At 39.0% G+C, this 22,266-nt stretch overlaps 1 protein-coding gene across 3 annotated transcripts in view; it reads left to right on the forward strand.

The window, feature by feature from the left end:
• Nucleotides 1-6,069, forward strand: part of ITGB8 (integrin subunit beta 8) — a 116,258-nt gene extending 110,189 nt beyond the window's left edge. For 2 of the 3 annotated variants that reach the window (XM_043966422.1, XM_043966424.1), the window contains 2 exons: nt 2,830-2,990; nt 3,095-6,068. In XM_043966422.1, coding sequence (XP_043822357.1) covers nt 2,830-2,990; nt 3,095-3,217 — 284 coding nt within the window. In that variant the 3' untranslated portion in view covers nt 3,218-6,068. Of the gene's footprint in view, nt 1-2,829; nt 2,991-3,094 lie in introns of all 3 variants that reach the window. The other variant, XM_043966423.1, reaches the window with a different exon arrangement.
• The last annotated feature ends 16,197 nt before the right edge of the window (nt 6,070-22,266 follow it).

Below are 22,266 nucleotides of genomic sequence, written 5' to 3' on the forward strand. Positions count from 1 at the left end.
ACTCTTCCCTAGCAGACGGTTTTTATTGAAACTTCCATAGGCCTGTGACCTCATCCATGTTGTAAAAACATTCTGAATGATTTGCCTAATTTGGGGGGGCTAATCTGACTGGGGTACTTAATCTGGGGACTTTTGACTAACTGGCTATCTGGCTGCTATTAACTTATAAAGTTCCACCACACTGCTCCACTCCCAAAATTGATAAGCAAAGGATTAAGAAGCCTCTCAACTAAACAATCAAAGCAGAGTTTATTTATGAGATACCATTTAAAATTATGAATACAGGGAAATAAAACTTACAACCTGACTGTCTGGGCCTTTCTTTCCACCTGCCCACCTGGAAGTTTTTTAATACAATAAGGGCCTTAGCCGCCTCTTGCCTCAGGGTATGTTCCACTTTTCTCTAACTTTCACTCTTTTTCTCCTTCACTTCAGCTTTCCTGCTTCACTTTCACTTCTAACTCTACCTGCCTTAATCTTCCCTTTCTCCAACCTGTACCCTCTGCTGACCACTTCTGTGCTCTCCACTGCCTCCTGTTCCGTCTGTCTGCTCCATCCTCTGCCACCTTTGCTGCCCCTCTAATCTTGTCAGTTTGCCTCCAGTCCTCTTGTCCGCCCCTTCTCTCCTCCTTGCTCCTAGTCCTTTAGCCTTCTCCTGCGTCCTTGTCGCCCCCTGCCCCCCCTCCATCTCTCATCTGCCGTCCTTCTAATCTTTTTTTTTTTTTTTTTTGCTGGACAATGAGGGTTAAGTGATTTGCACAGGGTCACACAGCTAATAAGTGTCAAGTTTCTCAGGCCGGATTTGAACTCAGGTCCTCCTGACTTCAGGGCCAGTGCTTTATCCACTGTGCCACCTAGATGCCCCCACGCCCCTCTAATCTTGTCAGCCAGCCTCCAGTCCTCTTCTCAGCGTCCCTCTCTGTCTAACTTCCAGGTCTATATATATCTTTCTTATTTCCACTCAAATCTCGGGGCTTTTTTGCACCCATACACCAAGCTAATCCACCAGTCAGGTCTGCAGCTGGGGCTGGGGAGATGCTCAAGCATCCCGTGCCTCAGCACAGGCTAGGCCAGAGCCTGGCCTGGACAAGCCCAGGATCTCTCGGATAGCTCCACTCAGGGAGGAGGGAGCTAGCGCTCCCTCCCCCCAGCTTTCTGACCTGGCATCTTGTGCAGCCCATGGGGCTTTTTGGCTCAGCTGAAGCAGAGGGGGAGGGGCACCAGCCCCTCCCACACAGAAAAGACCCTGAGGGCCTAAGGTTTTCTAATCTCAGCCTAAAGATAGGGTCCCCAAATCAAAATAAATTTCCACAATGTGGATGCTTCTCCCCATGAGGCAGATAGCAATCCATCTATTCTTTCCCATCCATAGGCTCTCATCCCTGTCTTCCTTCTTGTAAACCTTGCCCGTGGGGTCCAGTCAATGTGGTGTGGACCTTTCTCTCAATCTCTCGGTATTACATGGATAGCAGTAGTATTACATGGTCTATCCCTCAGTTATCAATTGCTTCTCTCATTCTTGGCCCATCTTTGCTTCTGAATTTAGGATAATGGATCAAGAGACAGAGGACAGCTATCCCAGATTTGGAGACAGAAGGGACCTAAGAAGACATCTAGTCTCATCTCATTTTATTAAGGAAGTTGAGGCTCAGAGAGCTACAGGGAAACCTGTCTGTGATCACACAGCTATTAGGAACCAGAGGGAGGATTTGAATTCAAGCTATCTTGACTCAAAGTCCAACACTTGATCTACCAAGATGTTGCTATTGTTGTTCAGTCATTTCATTCATATCTGACTCTTCGTAAACCCATTTGGGGTTTTCTTGGAAGAGACACTGGAGTGGTTTGCCATTTCCTTCTCCTGCTTGTTTTACATATGAGTAAACTGAGGCAACCAGGGTTAAATGACTTGGGTCATACAGCTAGTCTGAGGCCAGATTTGAACTAAGTTCTTCTTTACTCCAGGCACAGTGCTCTATCCATGGCACCACCTCACTATCCTGATCTTCTATGCTATGTTGCCTCTAAGGCAACATGTATATTAAATAAAGGGCAGACTTTGGAGTGGAAAAAGATTGAAGTTCAAGTCCTTCCTCTGACGCATACTATGTAGTCATGGACAAATCTTAGTTTCTCACGCAATTCTCTAAAACTCTAAGTTACATCTGAGATGCCAATACATGTTAGCAGGAAGTTTTATACACACCATTTATATCAAAGTCCAATGGAAACAGGATCCACTAAACTATGAATAAGGATCTCCAAGCACCACATTCTGACTGAATTTGAAAATGTCATGTTATCTATATTTTATTTTACTTTGATTTATTTTGTTAGATATTTCCCAATTACATTTAATCTTGTTCAGGTCACTCAGGCATGTTTTAGATTTGGGTGATATTTGAGACCTCTGCCCAATACCAGTGAAATCACAGCTCCAGATGAAAGATATTTAATTATAAGGAATCTGTCACTCAGGGAAATCAGAGATATTTTCTCTCCAATTCGATCATATCCCTTTTGTATCATGAGTACATATTACTCCTGCTTGGTCATATGTGTGTTTGGAGGCAGCTGTATCTCTATTGCTCTGTTGTAGGCTTAGTATTCCCCAAGACTTAGGCTTCCATAGTGCCTGAAAAATAGTAGGTGCTTCATAAATGATTGCTTCTCTGAAGTGACCCTGCATGTGTTTATGGGGGACAGGCATAAATTTGCTTTATTCACATTCAAATCTAAAAGCAAAAAAAAAAAAATGCCCTGGTAGCATCTCCTGGTCTCCTCATGACCCTCAAACTTCATACCTTCCTGTCTCTTAACCCCTTACAGAATGTTTCTCTAGCCCAAGCCATTTTCGAATATTTTTTGTCATCTTCATCATCACATTCCTCATTGGATTACTGAAGGTCCTTATCATCAGGCAAATTATCCTCCAGAGGACCAGAAATAAAGTGAAATCTGCCAAATACAGAGTGTCCGCATCAAAGAAAGTAAGTGGTTTTGAAAAAGGCCTCGGGGTGGTGGGGTGGGGGCATGTATGGGAAGTTTCTCCATCACAGTCTTTCATTGATATCCTTCTGGCTTCTTCTTCAAGGATAAGATGTTTCTGCCCGCCGTTTGCACGCGCACTGTCACATATCGTCGTGACAAACCCGAAGAGATAAACATCAACATCACTAAATTACACCCGCATGAAACATTTAAATGCAAGTTCTAAAGGAATGGGGGCTTCATGAGAAACCTTCTCCATGACCATCTCCTAAAAAAGAAGTCTTCACATTGAAAAGTCGCAGGAGGTGCCCAAATGTTTTTCAGTCACACCATTGGTGGTTGAAAGTTCTGCTAGAGACTGATGTGCTTCCATATTGTTTCATGGCCATTGGATGTGATAGCTGCTGATTTTTTGAAAGAGAAATGTGGCTTACTACTGTTTGAGACTAGTGTTGTCGTAGCACTTTAATGTAATATATAACTTATTTAGTTACAGCATAGAATGTAGATCTGAACAGCACTGATCTCACTTTACAGGTAGCTAACCTCCATCCCTTTTCCCTGCTGGAAAGGACAATGCTGTGAGATGACTCTGGCATCACTGTATACTACAAGGGTATAGTCCTCTCCATGGTTATATTCTTTTGTCACCAAATTTTCAAATGAAAAGTGGTTTTAATTTTAATTCAATTAACCAGGTGTTTACACTTTTTTTACATATTCTACTTCAAGTAGAATGTAAACTCCTTGAGGGCCAGCACTACTTTGTATTTTTTCTCTCTCTCCCCAATGCCTAGCCCATAGCCTGGCACTTGGTGTGAATGCTTGTGAGTTGAACTGAATTGAAATGAACAGAGAAAACATCCAGATTGAATTGTTTACTCTATCTTGAGATTTTGGTGATGGGTGATGGTAGATAATTGGTGGTAGGTCAGTGTAACCTTCATCTCATAGTAAGTGATTTTGCTTTCTAAACTCTAGGGTGATTATTGTTGTTTGTTGTTGCTTTTTATGTATATATGTTGGGAGGGATGTTTTTTGTTTTGTTTTGTTTTTACAAACTCTAATTCCAGAGGTGTTTCCTGATTGTTTTTTTCAATCTTTTCATCATGATGCATGTCACAAATTACTGGATCAAGGACGTGCTTAGCTACTGCCACTGGGAAAACCAAGGGTGTTGAATATCAGTTTCTTGAATTCTCTTCTTTAACAAAATGGTTGATAAAAAGACCCTGTACAGAAATTTCAATATTCTAGAAAATGTCAACTTTTCATTTTCTATTGCTTTGGGGTTGGGGTTTTCTTACCTGATCAATTAGAAGCATGGTACCCTTTCTTTTCCCCTGATGGTGAAGTTGAATCTCTACAGATTATCTGAAAATTGTGCTAGCAGGCAAAGTACCCAATGACTGCATCTTTTTTTTTACTTAGGAAAGTCATATGCCAACTTTTGTCATACAAACTGGATTTTAATGTTTTTCCCCCATTGGTGCACTAAACTAGCTTGGAACTAATATGTTCCCTATTGTTGAAATAGGACCTGAACTGCCTTTTCTTATCAGAGATTCTAAAAAAATATAAAGGACTATTAGAACTCCTGTAGTCTGACTTTTTCTTCCTCTCCTTCAACAGTTTACTGGTAAGAAAATGGAAGCACCAAAGAGATAATATGACTTATCCAGGGTCACAAAATTTCTTATTCTTAATCTAGGCCTCTTCTTCTTCTTCCTCTTCTTCTTTGTACAATAGGCTACCTCCTAAATTTTTTAAATTAATATTGAAATATACAGGATTTTTGTTTCCTTATCAGAGGTAGTATATATGTATACATTTATATATATTTACATATATAGAGGCATATATATCATAATGCACAGAATGAAAGGGAGAAAGAAAGCCAGTGCCCCCAAAAGACATAGGTAGGAGAGGCTCTTAGATACGCATAATCACAGACTTTGAGAGTTGGAAGGGCCCCCATCACCTTTCAAATAAAAAACATTAAGAAAAGGAATCGCCACTATCCAAGACTTCCTACCTGTTTGCTTAACTATTTGGTAACTTCGTTACTGGAAACAGCAACTTCATTTTCATATATTTATAAAGATCTTCACAGGAGGCTGTGTGGCAGAGTGGATAGCAGTCACTCTTATAGTCATGAAACCCTGGGGGGTCAAGTCCTGCCTTTGATACATCCTGACTCTAGGACACTGGCTAAGGCATTTCCCTTCTTAGGGGCCCCAGGTTGTAATTCTCTCTCTCTAGTTGGCACAGCAGGTGCAGCTCCTCCGTGGTAGTCATTACTTCTACCAGCTAAATCAGAAGTCCAGAGCAACTATAACAGAAACAGCCACTTTAGAATCCATTTCCTTTTCATTTCTTGCCAAACAGTTGGCACCTACTCTCCCAACCCATTTAAAATGAGCACAGATCACCAGATGAACAAAAGTCCAACAAGGACTCATGACCATGCCTACATAGCACCAAACTTTTTTGTGAACACGTGAAAAATGCTTAAGATCTTATCAGGTTTTAAGAAGCTTCCAAATATTGGGTTATTTGGTGTTGTGTTCATAAAATTAAAATGTTGTTGGTATCAAATATGTGTATATGGGTATTATTTTAAGCACATAAAATTATAGATGTTAAGTTCCCAAATGTATCTCTATAACACTCCAATATGGGCATATTTCCAGGTTGGACTTTCATTTATTTCTTTTTGTCAAACTATTGAATTCTTCCCCAGGTTAGCTTCTTCAAGATTTAAATTCCTTAAATAAGCAAAATTCTCAATTATTATAAAAAAATATCTCACATGTAATACTGATTGAATGTGAAAAGTTGTGAGATTTGGTAGCCAATTGTAGAATCTTTTGGATTCATCTCCTGCATCCAAGCAATTTTGGTGCCTGTGTTAATTTAGCCTTCTCAAAGAAGTGACCTGGGACAAAAAGGCCTCTTAGCACCAAAGCTCAGCTGCATCAGAAACTTTATATTGAGCTAACAAATATAAGAAGGAAGGAAGGAAGGAAGGAAGGAAGGAAGGAAGGAAGGAAGGAAGGAAGGAAGGAAGGAAGGAAGGAAGGAAGGAAGGAAGGAAGGAAGGAAGGAAGGAAGGAAGGAAGGAAGGAAGGAAGGAAGGAAGGAAGAAAAAGAAAGAAAGAAAGAAAGAAAGAAAGAAAGAAAGAAAGAAAGAAAGAAAGAAAGAAAGAAAGAAAGAAAGAAAGAAAGAAAGAAAGAAAGAAAGAAAGAAAGAAAGAAAGGAGAGAGGGAGGGAGGGAGGGAGGCAGGGAAGGAGGAAGGAAGGAAGGAAGGAAGGAAGGAAGGAAGGAAGGAAGGAAGGAAGGAAGGAAGGAAGGAAGGAAGGAAGGAAGGAAGGAAGGAAGGAAGGAAGGAAGGAAGGAAGGAAGGAAGGAGAGAGGGAGAGAGGAGGAAAGAAGGGAGGAAGGAAGGTGGAAGCCATTTTTCCTAAGAGTGAAGTGCTATGTGTTAACTATATGTTACTGTTTCTCTTTTTCAAAATGGCCTACCACACTTGTTCTTTCTTAGATATATAATTATTTATCATTTTGATTTTTGTTTTCTATTTAAGTTATTTTGACTCTTTTTATTTGAAAAAACGTTAGTCTTTTAATTAATTTAAAAGTTGAGGGGAAAACAGGGTATTATTAGATTAGCTAACGTATGTAAATAGGGCCCAGTTTCTACTCATGTTACCACAGAAACTTTTTGTGACTGATTAAGGGAGGGGAAGGAGACAAAAGTAAAGAAAATAAAAACACTTTGCTTTGAACTGAAAATTAAGGATTCATTTATATCCATAGAAATCTCTCTTTATTTCTCTGTCTCCATCTCTCTCTATGACACAGACACACACACACACACACACGCTACAGGCTAGCTGTCTATAAAGCAATGTGATACAATAGAAATAGCCTCAGTTTTAGGATCAGAGAATCTGAGTTCATATCTTGCCTTGTCACTTGCTGCCAGTGCAACCTTAGTCAAGTCCTTCGCTCCCCTGAGCTTTATTTTTCTCTTCTGTAAAATGAAGGGATTATACACAATGACCCTTGAAGTCTCTTCTAGATCTATGATTCTATGTCTCCTTTAACTTGGATACTTTGCAGAATTCTATCTATCAAGCCTGCAGTCAAGGTTTGGTTTATTAGCTGAAAGGCATTTATTGAGGAATATAAACTCTCTACAGAATTCAGACATCCTGAAGAGAATTTTGGATTTGTGTCCCAAAAGCCCAACTGGAGATTTCATTCTCTGATGAACCTATCAAAGGAGCCAGGATTTGAGAGAAAAAGGGAAACCCCAAGGGGCAAAGCTCTGTCTTAAAGTTAATCAGTACAGGCCCAATGAAACAGTACATCCCGAAAGGTTGGTCTCAAAATCCTCACCATATGTCTGGATTTCTTCAGTTGCAGCTGATTTGAACCTAGAGGAAAGTTCATTTAGAGAGAAGTTCTCAAGCGCAGACAGAAGTACTCTCCTAGGGAAGGCTTTGATGGTTAGTTAACATTTGTTCCAAAGAAATCTACATGTTTAGCATGCTGTCTTTCTGTCTCTGTCTTTCTGTCTGTCTCTCTCCATCTATGTCTCTCTGTCTCTCTTTGTCTCTCTCTCTGTCTCTCTATTTTGTTCTCTCTCCCTATTTCTGTCACTTTCCCCTTCTCCCATAGCATCTCTTCTTCATCCTCCTATTTCTTTACCTCTTTTCTTGGGAATCACAGAACATAGCATCATAAATGGAGTTAAAAGGTTCCTCAGAAGTCATCTAGTCCAATCTCCCACCTTAATTTTATAGATGAGAAAACTGAGACCTACAATGACTTTCTCATGGTCACACAGGTAACAATAGGTAGCAAAGCCAGTATCTTCTTCCCACTACAGAGCTCTGCTTGGTATTATTGATTTTTGTATTTAATATTTTATCAAAGACTATTCCTCAGTTATACATTCTTGCCTAAGTTGACTCAAGGGTTTATTTTAATGCTGTTTCAGTTAAGAAAAATTAAGAAAAGAACTCAGAAGTCTACAACCCATCCCAAGAATTCACTTCGGGCATCATTTCTTCCTTGAATATCTATTTTCCTACCTAAATATACATATATATGTATGTATATATATACATATATACACACACATACATACACATACATATATGTGTATGTCTGTATGTATATATGAAGGGTCTGGCTCAATTGAGTTCTTACATTAAAGCTTTCTACAAACCTGAAAATGCCCCCCATTTCTACAGCAGAGCTGAAAATGTGGCAAACATGCAGGTACTCCCTCATGTGGTGTGATCCTTCTCCAACTCTAGGAAGGGGTGCTGCTTTTGTATGATTATCAATTATTATAATTTCTCTTCAACATGTTTGTCAAGTCCCTCTAGAGCCTACCTTATGACTACTAAAGAGAAATAGAATAATGCAGAAGGCTCCCAATCACTTTCTAATGGAGCAGAAGATGACTCAGTGCATGCATTCCATTGCCTATGATCCCATGCAAATTTTCTAGAAGAGAGAAACAGAGGAGAGTGCTTGATTCAAAGCCAAGAAAACCTGGTTCTTAATTCTGGTTCAGGCTCAGCTTGATATCTTCTTACTAACATATCACAGTAAGCATTTAAGAAATGCTTATTGACTGATCATATGACCTAGAGTGAGGCACTTAGCATCTGAAACCATCAATAAAATGGGAATAATAATAGCACTCTGCTCATAGTGTTATTGTGAGGATCTAATCAGAAAGATTGAAATGAATTCTACCCAGAAGGCAGTGATTCAGGAGATTAGGGCAGTGAATATGCCTACCAGCCAGGTAGGTTTTACCCAACATTCCCCAAATTCTGTGGTTTGCCCTTGACATTGACCTGGAATATGCTCATGGGAAGAAGAAATAGTAATGCCAGGAGCTTCTTGGCTGCTGTGAAAGAAGCTATTGTAGGCGACTGCAGAAGTTACACTGAATCAGAGGAAGAATGAGGTCAATAGTAATCCATTTTCTCCCCCAGAACATGGCCTCTTCTGGATCTACTGGCTTCCCAGCATTTCCCAGGTAAAGGTCAAGATTAGGCCTCTTGAATTTTGAGAATGCTGGATAACAAACACTCTCTTGGTCAGTAAATCAGCCCTTTTTTTCCAAGACTTCTGAGTCACTCCTCTTGAGGGCAGGACCCAAAGCCAGCTTACATTCAGCTATTTGCAAAACTTACAATGCAGTAGAAATGTAAACTATTTCCCAGTCTTATTTACAAGATACAAGAAAGCAAGTTTTTTACAGAGAAAACAAAAGTGGGGCTGATCTAAGCTTGGTTGAAGATTTGTTCTTTCAGTGTTTCTTTCCTTGGACAGTCCATTATATCAGAAAGCCAATGCATAACTGGACATTGTGTCTTATGTACCTTCTTTGTGTCATGTCAGTTCTGTTTTCTTTCATTTTGTCGACAGGTAGATAGCATAGTACAATGGAGTCTTTGCTCAGGGTGAGTGTATTGGCCCTACCTTCCCCTCAGCCCTTGTTTCTATTCTCCTTTCTTCTCCCCACCCCCATCTCTGTCCAGGTACAACTCTAGGTTATCATTCCTTTCTAACTGCACATGTAGATTATTTGAAATGCCTAAAACATGGGCTGGATGCACTGGAACAATGGGTAACAAGAAGCTGAGGGTTACTTTACTTCTGACTTCCTTGGAATTCATTTCTGGGTAAGATGGCTCTCCCCCTAGTAGAGTATAAGCTTTTGGAGGGCAGAAACTATTTCTTATTTTGTCTTTATATCTCTGTCTAACTCAGTACCTGATAGTAGCAGGTACTTTAGACTTTGTTCTTTCAAATGACTTTTTTCTTTGATTTTTAAATTATCTAGACTTTTCTCTGTCTTGTTCCTCCTCTTTCTCCACCTGCCTGAGGGCCATTCCTTATAATGACCAAAAAATAAAGTTAAACATTAAGAGAAAAAGTTTAAAAAGAGAAAAAAATCTCATCAAAATTGACACGTATTTTTTTAATAAGTGACATTTTATGCAATTTTCTACACATGAACCTTCGCCTCTAGAAAGGAGTGAGAGGAAGCATCTTCTCACATCTCTTACTGGAGCCAAACTCACCCTTTATACTTTCATATCCTTTAGTTTCATTTGTCTAGTGCTTGTTCTTCCTTTTACATTAAGTAGGACTTTATTTAAAAGTTTTCTATTTTGACCTCCTGCTCCTTTTCAGTCAAGAAATGTTTGTTTGTTTCAAATTCTGTCATCCATGGGGTCTTCTTATGTAGGCAAGACCTCCTACATTCACTCGACAGCAGAAGCACACAGAACTGATGGTCCATCTGTCACAACCAAGAATGCTTACTAGATATATGAGGTCTGAATTTTAAATTATGGGGAAAATAAAATTTGCACAAATTAGCAAAGAAATTCTTTGAAAGTCTGTTTAATATGCCATTAAAATCTCTTTTACTTTTAACTTCTGCTTTGAAGGAGTTTAAAATTCAACCTCTGTAAAAAAAATCTTTTTTATAAATATTTTAAAATTATCAATAGGTTAACCTTTATTCTACTAATCTTTGATATTTTTAACCTTTACTACCTTTGTAAAAATAAATTTAATATAGCTCTTGATTTTTTTTTTCTAATTGAAGAATTTTGAACTTAAAATAGCTCCTAGGAAAAGAACCAGATTCTCATTAAACTTACCAATTCTTTCATTTCCAGCTTTTAATGATATTTAAAATTAAAGAATTGTAATGACAATGACAAAATGCAATGGTAACCTTGACTTCTCCTAATGTCATTTGTGTGCCTGACTCTTAATTCTAGCTGACTACTAACTTCTATTTTGGAGTATTTATTAATGGATTGACACTGTAGTTACTTGTGAGATGTTTATTTTTCTAACAGAGGTTATAACAACTGGGAGATCCATGGTTCATACATGGAACATTCTAAAAATCAATGTTTAATTGAGATTAAATGTGTCTGTTTTTAAATAAAGATATAATGGTCCAAGGGAATTTCTTGTAGTGTTTTTATTTACACTGTTAGGGGCAGCTAGGTGGTGCAGTGGATAAAGCACCAGCCCTGGATTCAGGAGTACCTGAGTTCAAATCTGGCCTCAGACACATGACACTTACTAGCTGTGTGACCCTGGGCAAGTCACTTAACCCCCATTTTCCTGCCAAATAAATTAAACTAAAATTATTTACACTGTTGGCCTATGACACCCACCATTGTACTACTTACTGATGGTACCCAGAAATAATACAGTATCTTCCCTGGAAAAAGGAGGGTACCTTGGGCTGAGCAGTAACCATCAACATCATCTATTTAAAAAAAAATCTGTCTCTGTAGACAGGTCAAGAGAGGAGGTGACCTATACAGGAAGAAATAGAATAGGGCCTAGAAACATTGAACTGTTGGGAATGATTCTTACCCTAAACAACTTACCCTTTTCTTTCATGATGAAGAATGGTAATTAAAAAGAGTACTTAGGACCTGGGGTCTAACTAAGGTTAGAGGTCACAGGGCAAGTAGTACTCTGGGCAAGACCCTTCAGGATTTTCTGGGCCTCCATTTTGTCATCAGTAATGAGCCATCAGAACTGGTTGATGTTTAAGGTCCTTTTCAGCTCTGAACTACCATGTCTAAAAATATGGGCCACTAAAGAATATTTTTTAAACTTTTTTTTTAATGAATTGGCGTGAGGATGGGGTTTGTGTCAGATAAGTTATTTAGGCCTATTCTAAAACATGGGTTCTTAACCTAGAGTTGAGGAACTATACACACAGACACACACACACACACACATATATGTGTGTGTGTGTGTATACATATGTGCGTGTATATATATGTGTGTGTGTCTATATATATATACACATACATACATATGTATATACACACAGACATACATATCAGTATAATAAATTTCCTTTGTAATACTATGCATTTTATTTTATGCACTTAAAATCAATACTCTAAGAAGGTATTCCTAGACTTTACAACATTTCCCAAGGAATCTACGACATAAAAAAATTTAACAACCCCTGAGATGAAGGTCAACATAAGAGATATAAGTGCAGTTAAGAATAACTATCATACTTCCAAGAAAGGAAGAGAGAGAGAGAGAGAGAGAGAGAGAGAGAGAGAGACAGAGAGAGAGAGAGACAGAGAGAGAGAGAGACAGAGAGAGAGAGAGACAGAGAGAGACAGAGAGAGAGAGACAGAGAGACAGAGAGAGAGAGAGACAGAGAGAGACAGAGAGACAGAGAGAGAGAGACAGAGAGAGAGAGAGAGAGAGAGAGAGAGAGAGAGAGAGAAGGAGGATGGAGGGAGGGAGAAAGGGAAAGACCTTAGAAAAATTCAAGACTATCTGATTATTCTCTAAAATTAAACTTCTAGGGGAATTTAAGGCGGGGGTGGGTGGGTGATGGAGGATGGGGGAGACAGATTATCTTCTCTTGGAATATCTTCTCACCTTGGTCAGTTAAGAAGCTGAAGGCCATTGTTTTTTAACATGAGTCCCACATATAGACACTTGACATTCTCAAGAAGTGCCCAAGAGCTCCTGCTGAGGGTTCTCCCAGTTCTTACCAGTTGAAAAAAAAAAAAGCACCTTTCCTTTCAATGGATTTTTATTGATTTTCTGTGTTTGCATTGCCTAGATTTCACTCTGCATTCCTTTTTCTCACCCTCCCAGAGAGTTAACACTTATAAAAATTTTTTTGAAAAGAAAAAAATTGAAAAAAAAATTTTAAGCTGCAAAATTGATCAATAGAACAAAAAACCTGATGGTATATTCAGTGTTTTACACCCATGGATCCACTCCTGTGCAAAGAAGGAAGGGAGAGTAGTCTGAGAAAACACTTTCCTATCAGCCCAATAACAATCAAGCTTTGGGTTTGAGCTTCTTGTTCATTCAGGTGACAACTATAGGCTGCAGATGGTCAAAAACAATGATGTTAACTAATGGTGAGGTTGTGGATAGAGAATCCATGGCTATAATGAAAGGTGCTTAGAACTGAGGATCAAAAACCCTGGCTTTGTGTCCTGGCTCAGGTACTTAGTTAATGGGGTGGCTTTGAGCAAGTCACTTCATTTATCATGGCTTCAATTTCCTCAGCATGAGAAATGAGAATGTTAACACCCTACATCAAGAGGTGGTCACATGGAAAGTGTTATACAAATTTAGCCCATTCTTATTGTTATTATATCATTATTAATAATGATTTATAATAACAGTAATCAGAAACCCACAGCATTAGAGCTAGAAGCAAACTCAAAGGTCATCTCATCCAATCAATTAGTTTTTAATTTTTTTTTTATTCTGAATGTAACCCCTCCCCCAAAAAGAACACAGCCACACTCACAAAAAAATACAAAGGGAAGATTCTCTATAAGACATTGAATCTCCCTTTAAAACTGCCTTCTTTTATTTTCTGTTATATTTCAGTAGATTTTTTTAAAATCCACATGACTAACAAAATTGCCCCGTATGTGCTTCCTTCTGAACTTCCTTTGGTTCACTTCTGGACATTTTAGAAAGTGGTGTTGTATGGGGCTAAAATTCTAGCTATACTATCTAAAATCTAATGAGTGGTCACCAATAAATTATAAGCTTTATCAAGAGTATTTAAGTGTTTAAGTATTTATTGCAGAGCATTAGGATCAGTGAGAAAGGTAAAAATCTAACTATTTCTAAGAGACCCTATTATCCAACCCACCATGGTGAGGTCAGGAACCAAAAAGAGACAGAATCCCTTTGCCAGCATCCACTTCCTACTTTGTGTCCTCCTCCCAGAAATGGGAGGCTCCTCAAGTTGATTGGCTGGTAGCCTTGATAGACAGTACCCAAGAGCAAACATCACTTCCTGACGCTAAGGACCTTGACCGCATGGCTTGCCCTCAGAGGCAAGTAAGTCTCCAGCAGGTGGCATCATTCCGATCATTACACTGTAAAGCCCTCCTCCATTCTTGGTGTCATTGATGGTAACCACCCTCCTCTTGCTCCAGTTGGGCAAAAGGGAAAAGAGGCTCTCTGAGGTTACTGCCCTTTATAGCAGTATTGTGAAATTGATTCTCCTGACTCCCAAGTAGTCCTACTGGCTAGTTCAATTATACCTTACTAGAGATACAGGAGTCAAGGGAACCCAGCAAGCTCTGATCTTGGAGAATCTACCTGGTTCAGGTTTTAAAAGGGCCTCAAAAGCAAGCCTGAAGTTAGGGGTTGGGGGGGGTGATATCAGAGGCATCTCCATCCCTTTGGAGTATACCTATGAAATGAATCATCCTTACATTGATGCTACTTCCTGTTCCCCACTTGAAAGAAAGAAAAAAGATCAAAGATGATAAAGAGGAAAACAGAAAACAAATCCACTACTCTAGTCTGACAAGATCAAGAGGTTTGTAAAGAACTAAGAAACACCATTTTTCTAATCTATAAAAGACCAAGTTAGCAGGTAACTAGGAGCAGGTAGAGAGACTGAAACTGAGTTCTTCACCTTTTTGTAGAAGGTTTTAGAGAAAAACAATTGAAGGTGCTGGGTGTGGGCTCAGAGCCCTGCCAAAGTCCCCTCAGGAAAGAGATCCTCAGCTTTGAGCCAAAGGGTCCTGAATCACACCAGCCTTGGGTATTTGTATATTTAAGAGGGGATAGAGAATTTCTAAAGAGTATAAACCAGGTTCAGCTGATTGTCCAGTTAGCCTCATGCAAACCCCTACCAGATGGGAAACACATGGTCCCCACATGCCAAATAGATGGAAAGAAGCCCAAAATCTGAGGCCAAACATTCTCAAGGACTGTCTGAGGGCTCCTACTGAGGGTTCTCCCAGTTCTTACTGACTTCCAGAGTCACTTCGGTGCCCTCACAGACAAACTTCATCTTTGCTCCGAGCCTTGGTTTCCTCACTACAGTTCAGGCCTTAATACACTTAATTCCCAAGGGATACTCAAGGAATTCCCCTTAGTCATGGTGTGCTTCCTTTCCTCTTCTCCTTGTGGAGCCATGGATCTATTTCAGCTCTCCTTGGCTGCCAGGGCAGATGCTGCCATTGGCTGATCCATGATTGGTGTTAAGACACCAAAGGGTGGAGGTCTAAACTCCTCCAAACCCTTCAAAGCCTGCAAGGACCCCTCTGGCCAAAGTGGGGAGGGGTATAGGAGACCTATTGTCAAATCCAAGGCCTCTTCCATTCTTCCCTGCCCCAGATGGTGCTTTCTCGGTTGATTTAGCTAGAACACAGTATATGCTCCACTTTCTAGAACTAATCAATTCCAGTTAACTCAATGTTTTTATTCAAAATCCACAGAAACTGACAAAAATACCTCCTCACCTACAACAGGCATTATCTGGTATTATTTTACTTTGGTAAACAACTTTCAAAGACTTTTCATGCTTAGTCTAAAGCCTATGATTGGTTAATTGGTTGGTAAATACCTTTAGACATATTCTGACCTACTTAAGGCATCAAGAACAAAACGAGATAAGGTGGTTTTGACCTAACCCTTGAAGCCTCATTTTACAGATGAGAAAACTGAGTCCCAGAGAGGGAAGGTGATTTGGCCAATCTCAAGTAGAAGAACTAGGTTGACCTTTAAGGTTGCACTGAATCTTCAACCCTGTTATTTCATCAAATCCTTTTAACTTTTTAAGGGAGGGACTATTACTATTCTCATTTTAAAATGAGGAAGCTGACACTAGATATAGGAAATTAAATATTTTTCTAATGCTACCAGATGAGAAAAATTGAGAGTGATGTGACAACCCTTCCAAAATGTCACACAAGTAGTAATATCAAATGAAAGCAAAACAGGCACGTCTCCAACCAGGGATACCTGTCCAAGAAGAGTATCAAAAAACCCATAGGACTCAACCATTGATTTCTCTTTAACAAAGTTTCAAGGTATGTGGTGGGATACAAACTGAAGCTGTGGTTATAAAGCTGTGAAATTCTGGGAGGATAATCCTGCCAGTTGAACCCAAACTTGAAAAATCAACAGAATTCACTGCATTAAAGAAGTACAGTCTGCACCTCATTCCTCACTGATGAGGATGGTGGACCTGAGTGGCCCCAGTGACTCATTCTTCATGGAATGCAAGTTTAGCCTTAGATGTCAATTGGCTGATTCCTGCAAACTTATTTGGGCTAGTGTCTAATCACCTTCCAATATCATCTTGCCCAGCAGTGTAGATTTTGCCAGTTGATTGAGTAAAGTCTATAAGTGTTCAACAACGAGTATTGTGATAAGGGAACAGAATTTTTCCAATAAACTGTCTGAATAGCTTTTTTCCCCTTTGTTATGACTATGGGACTTTGATTCACTATATAGCTAAGGTTTGAGAGATAGAACTTTATAAGTAATCTCTGTGTGTGTGTGTGTGTGTGTGTGTGTGTGTGTGTCTCAGTTGAAGGATTTTCCCAGGGTCACAGCTAATATGTTTTTTTAGGCTGAATTTGAACTCAGGTCTTCCTGATTTCATGCCAAGGGCTAACGTTGGTTTTGTCTTTGAATGTCCAGTGACTAGCATGCTGCCAATAAGTGCTTACTGAATTGATTCCTGACAACCTGCATGACCCTCTTGACAGCTATTCTACCTTAGTTACTTCACCAGTAAAAATAGGATACCAATCCTTTCCCCTTACCTATTTCACATGGTTGCTTGAAGAAAAGCACTTTTTAAACCACAAAGTGCCAGAGAAATATGAGTTATTTTATTAAATGAGGGGGATAAAGTCATTAGATTTGTTGATTAAGAGACCATTGGCAGGGGCAGTTAGGTGGAGCAGTGGATAAAGCACCAGCTCTGGATTCAGGAGGACCTGAGATCCAAAATCCTGCCTCAGACACTTGACACTTACTAGCTGTGTGACCTTGGGCAAGTCACTTAACCCTCATTGCCCCATCAAAAAAAAAAAAGGAGAGATCATTGGAGGGGCAACTAAGTGTTGCAGTGGATAGAGTACCAACCCTGAAATCAGGAAGACTTGAGTTCAAATTCAGCCTAAAAAACATATTAGCTGTGACCCTGGGAAAATCCTTCAACTGAGAGGCACAGAGAGAGAGAGAGAGAGAGAGAGACAGAAACAGAAAGACAAAGACAGACAGACAGAGATATCATTGGTAACATTGGAGAGAGAAGTTTTAGTTGAATGACAAAGTCAAAGGTCAGATAGCAAGCTCTACAAGAAAGTTGGAGGACAGGAAGTAAAGACAAGAAGTATAGACTGCCTTTTTTTTGAGATCTTCAGTTAAATAAAAGTTTAATGTAAATGGCTTTATAAAAGATTCTGGATATCTGTTAAGCTTGCTGTTGAGAATGTTAATATAGGAAGTAATTTGTGTTTTAAATAAATACATATGGATTTAAATAAAATTCAGTAACATTGTCAAATTTCTAATGACTCCAGTTACTTAAATAGAAACTGATCACTGCTGGGCATACAAAAGGGTTCAGATAACTGGTAGATTTACTAATAAAAACATGATAGCATTTGAGTACATAACCTAAATGACTTTGCTTCTGTATATTTTAAAATAATGGATTTAAACCCCAGTTCTATAAGTAGAAATTTAGGTAATTAAATATTTCACATGCATCTCAAGAATATACTATGGGGCCAGCTAGGAGATGCAGTGGATAAAACACTGACCAGGAGGATTTGAGTTCAAATCTGGCCTCAGACATTTCATACTAGTTGTGTGTGTGTGACCTTGGGCAAGTCACTTAACCCTCATTGCCCCACCCCCCAAAAAGCACCATAGGCTCCTTTCACAAGCACATACTTACTTTGGGAGGAGTAAATTTAATGATGGGCAATGTTTTACAAAAACATTTGCAAGAATAATTGTGATTAATTGTCTATTTTTTCTTAATTAAGTTATAGGGTCAGATTATGTATGTGTGTATATAGATGCATAGATGCAGAATATACATGTATCTGGATTAGTTAAATTACTGAAGTAAAAATTATTTTTGCTTTGTTTCCTGACCCCTCCAAAAGTTTACATACCTTTTAAAATATGTAGAGGACTACTGCACAAAAATCAACCCCCTATAAGAATGGAATGTTAAGTACTAAGTATTTAATTAAGTATTATTAATTAAGTATTAAGTACTAAAGAAATTATACATGGAGTATGTGGAAATTATATGATTTAAGCAATACTATAGGTCTTAAGAAGTTAAGCTGTGAAGGAGAAGAGTGATAACAGATAATAGTGAAGAAGGAATGGAGGAATAAGTAAGGTATTTTTTTATAACGAGTATTTTGGTGGGGGTTTTTTCCAACTGTATGTAAAATTAGTTTTCAATATTCATTTTTTATAAGAATTTGAGTTCTGATTTTTTTCTCCCTCCCTCTCATTCCCCCTCACCAAGACAGCAAACAATCTGATGTAGGTTATACATGTACAATCATATAAACATATTTTTACATTAATCATGTTGTCAAAGAAGAAACAGAACAAAAGAAAATAAAAGCCAATCACACTCACAAATTTTAAGAAAAGAAAAGTGAAAATTGCATGCTTGGATCTGCATTCAGACCCCATCAGTTCTTTCTCTGAAAATGGAGAATATTTTCCATAGTGAGTCTTTTGGAATTGTCTTGAATCACTATATTGCTCAAAAGACCGAAGTCTATCACAGCTGATCATCTCATAATATTGCTGTTACTGTGTACAATGTTCTCCTGGTTCTGCTCACTTCACTCAGCATCAGTTCATGAGTCTTTCCATTTTTTTCCTGAAATCTACCTGCTCATCACTTCTTATAGCACAATAGTATTCCATTACATTCATGTACCACAACTTATTCAGTCATTTTCCAATTGATGGGCATTCCCTCAATTTCCAATTCTTTACCAGAGGGTTGGTTGTTTTGTTTGTTCATTTGTATGTTTCTTTACTCCAGGATCAGGAAAATACAGACATATTTATAGACAATGCAGAGAGCTCCAGTAGCTAGGTAGACACTGAAGATTAGGGCAACAGTAGGAATCAGAGTAGGATCAATCTGATGGAGAAGTGGGAAAGGATCAAGGCTGAATATATATATATATATATATGTTTTGCATGATTTCACATGTGTAATTGATATATTTCTTGCTTTCTAAATGGGTGAGGAAGAAGGTGGGAGAGAGGGAGATCATTTGAAGCTCAAAATTTAAAAAGAAAAGAATGTTAAAATAAATAATTTTTAAAAGAGAATGCCAGATATAGGAGGATTGATATTGGCAACATTGGTGTCCAATGTCAAGGAGAGGGAAAACCTCCTGCATGGGCAATAGCTTGTTTTCCATACTGATCTGCCCAGGCCAGCACCCTGGAGAGGACACTCCAGCTACTCCTCATGGGGTAGATACAACACAATGAGCTGGGAACATGAGAGTATTCTGACCTTGCAACAAAATAAGAAATCCATAGGCCATTTAATAGTTATGAAAAGATTTATTTAGTCATTGCAGGAAAAGGATATTCACCAAAGATATGCATCAAGGGCACCTGAAAGTGCATCAGATGAGTAAAGCTTTCTTGCATCCGAATTGGCCATGATTTTCTACCAGCAAAAGCTTCACAGGTAGCTGCCAGAGATTTCTGGATATTTTATACTCAAACAACCAGGAAGTGTTGTCAATGATTTGAGTCCTCTGTCCCCTGAATCTAATCAGTCTTGAAAATGGTTCCCATAACTTTTTTTGTTTTGTTTTGTTTTGTTTTGTTTTGGGTTTTTTTTTTGCAGGGCAATGGGGGTTAAGTGACTTACCCAGGGTCACACAGCTAGTAAGTGTCAAGTGTCTGAGACCGGATTTGAACTCAGGTACTCCTGAATCCAGGGCTGGTGCTTTATCCACTGCGCCACCTAGCTGCCCCCTCCCATAACTTTTAAGGAAAAACAAGCTTAATATGCAAGGGAAAGCAAGGTTAGGATACTATTCTTCTCACAGAGAGAAATGACAGCCAGTAAAAGGTTGGTAAAGAAGGTAACTACACAAGGAGGAGGAAGAGGAAGAGGAAGAGGAGGAGGAGGAGGAGGAGGGGGAAAGAAGTAACTGCCTTAGGGCATTTCAAGGCTTTTGAAATACTTTCCCTCATTATTTCATTTGAGGCTCCCAAAAGTGTAAGGTGATATGTGTAGGTATTATTACTCTCCATGTTAAATATTAGGAAAGAGGGGCCGATAGAAGGAAATGGTATATCCAAGGTCATATTAAGTGTCAAAGGTGAGATTTGAACCTATATCTCCCTAACCACAAGTCTAATGCTCCATCCCTTTGTCTCAGGTTAGAAGAATTGGAAAAATATTTCCAGGTTTCCTGTGGTGTGTTGATGGAAAAATACCTCACCTTATAGGCTATGAAGGCAAAGAAGCCTGTGGATTCGTGATTTCATCCATGTGCTTGCTTTTCCTGCCCATACAGTGAATGAATCCACATAGTTCCAAATTTAGTCAAGAAATTGATTTCAAAAATTATTGCTCTTTGTAATGGATACAGGCAATGGCATCATACCTGTACAACAATGGCATCCCTGTCATGGATTATTACCAGTTGAAAGCTTCCTAAAACCAGTGGCATTTTAGAGGCCTACATGAAGCAGCTCAGCTGTCACCATGGAGCTGCCATGCCCCTTCTCCCGTCAGATCTCTCTAGAACCAAGGAAGTAGAGAGCAGAGAAAACACTGTTTCCCTGCCAAGTGACAAGAGCGGCATTTCTTTCAAGAGAGAATGTGCAACTCCAAGAATTTATGCTAGCTTGGCTAGATTTCCATTCATTCAATAGGCAAAAAGCTTTCAGCTAGAAGGGGGTAGGGAGGATCAACTTGTAGAGGAGACAGAAGACTAAGCTCCCTTGTGGAGCTTGGTCTAGGAGAGAGACTAGACAGCAAGACAGAGAGGAATAATACACAATGGGATATAAGGGGATGATGCTGGTCCTATTATTTCATAGGTTTAAGAAACTCCCAGTGAAGAAATGCCCTCTACAAAGGCTGACTGACACCTGCTCTGCATCTTGAGGACTAGAGAGTTTTAGTTATGATGCTTGACTATTATATGATTGCTGTCCATGGCAGCCCATAAATTTATCCAATGTCCTGGGGGCCTTATTCTAATCCTTTTTAACCCCTTTTGCATGAGGCATGGGGCCTTTGGAGTTTGCTGAAGCCTATGGAGTTCTTTGCAGGATCCCATTTTTTAATGCAGAAAACAAAATACTTAGGATTGCAAAAGAAAGCAATTGTGTTGAAATACAATGATATTACTACTACTACTACTACCACCACCACCACCACCATTTATATGGTGCTTTAATATTCACAGAGAACTTTACAAATAGTATCTCATTTTATTGATTCAACACTGGGTAGTAGATACTACCATCACCATTTTACAGATGAAGAAACTAAGGCAGAGAAAGGTTTTTTCTGATCATGTCCAAGTGATCACTGTTTGTAGGCTGCAACTTAGTTAGATCTAACACATCTATCTCCTTCACCATTTAAATCACCTACAATGTCAATCACAACATATTGACTGACAGAGTATGTGTCCAATAAACATTTGTTGATTGGTTAATTCTTCAAAGATCATGGTATTATAGAATATTCAGCCATATAGTTAATGATGTTAAAATATGGGAAGAATCACTGAGGACACTGAAAATTTAAGTGACCTACCCTAACTTTAATTCCAAAGGAGGACTTGAACCCAGGTCTTTCGTACTCTAATGCAATTCTCTCCTCACTGAGCCAGTCTGCCTCATTCTAACACAGCTTAGGATGTGGCAAGTTCATCAGAAAATTACTAAATAGAGGAGTGTGTTTGATCTCAAGGAGAAGCATGTTGTTGATCAGGAGGCTAGAGGAGTCTAACCACTGAATGCAATCAGAGTTTGCTAAGTACCCACTGGACCCAGAACTGAATTACTGTGTGGGGGACATATATGACTAATTCTAAGTATTTGAGATCAACTGACTCTCCTGAAATGAACCATTTGCCCTTATTGCATTTGGGTATCATAGTAAGAGATAAGTTGGCTGTAGATTTTGTCAATGGATAGTTTACCTTGGGGAGTTATTTTCCTTCCTCCAAAGGACTGGTGTATCATTCATTATCAGTTTTCCAGCCTCATGAGTTGCCTCAGAGAGATGATGCAAGGCAGTGAAGTCTCAGCTAGGGCCCTCATCCATAATATCAGTAAATTCAACCATGGAAATGGAGCCTGCTCTCAGACATCATGGCATCTGGTAATTGGTTCATTGCACAGC

This window comes from Dromiciops gliroides, chromosome 5 (assembly GCF_019393635.1).
Source record: "Dromiciops gliroides isolate mDroGli1 chromosome 5, mDroGli1.pri, whole genome shotgun sequence".
NCBI lineage: Eukaryota > Metazoa > Chordata > Mammalia > Microbiotheria > Microbiotheriidae > Dromiciops > Dromiciops gliroides.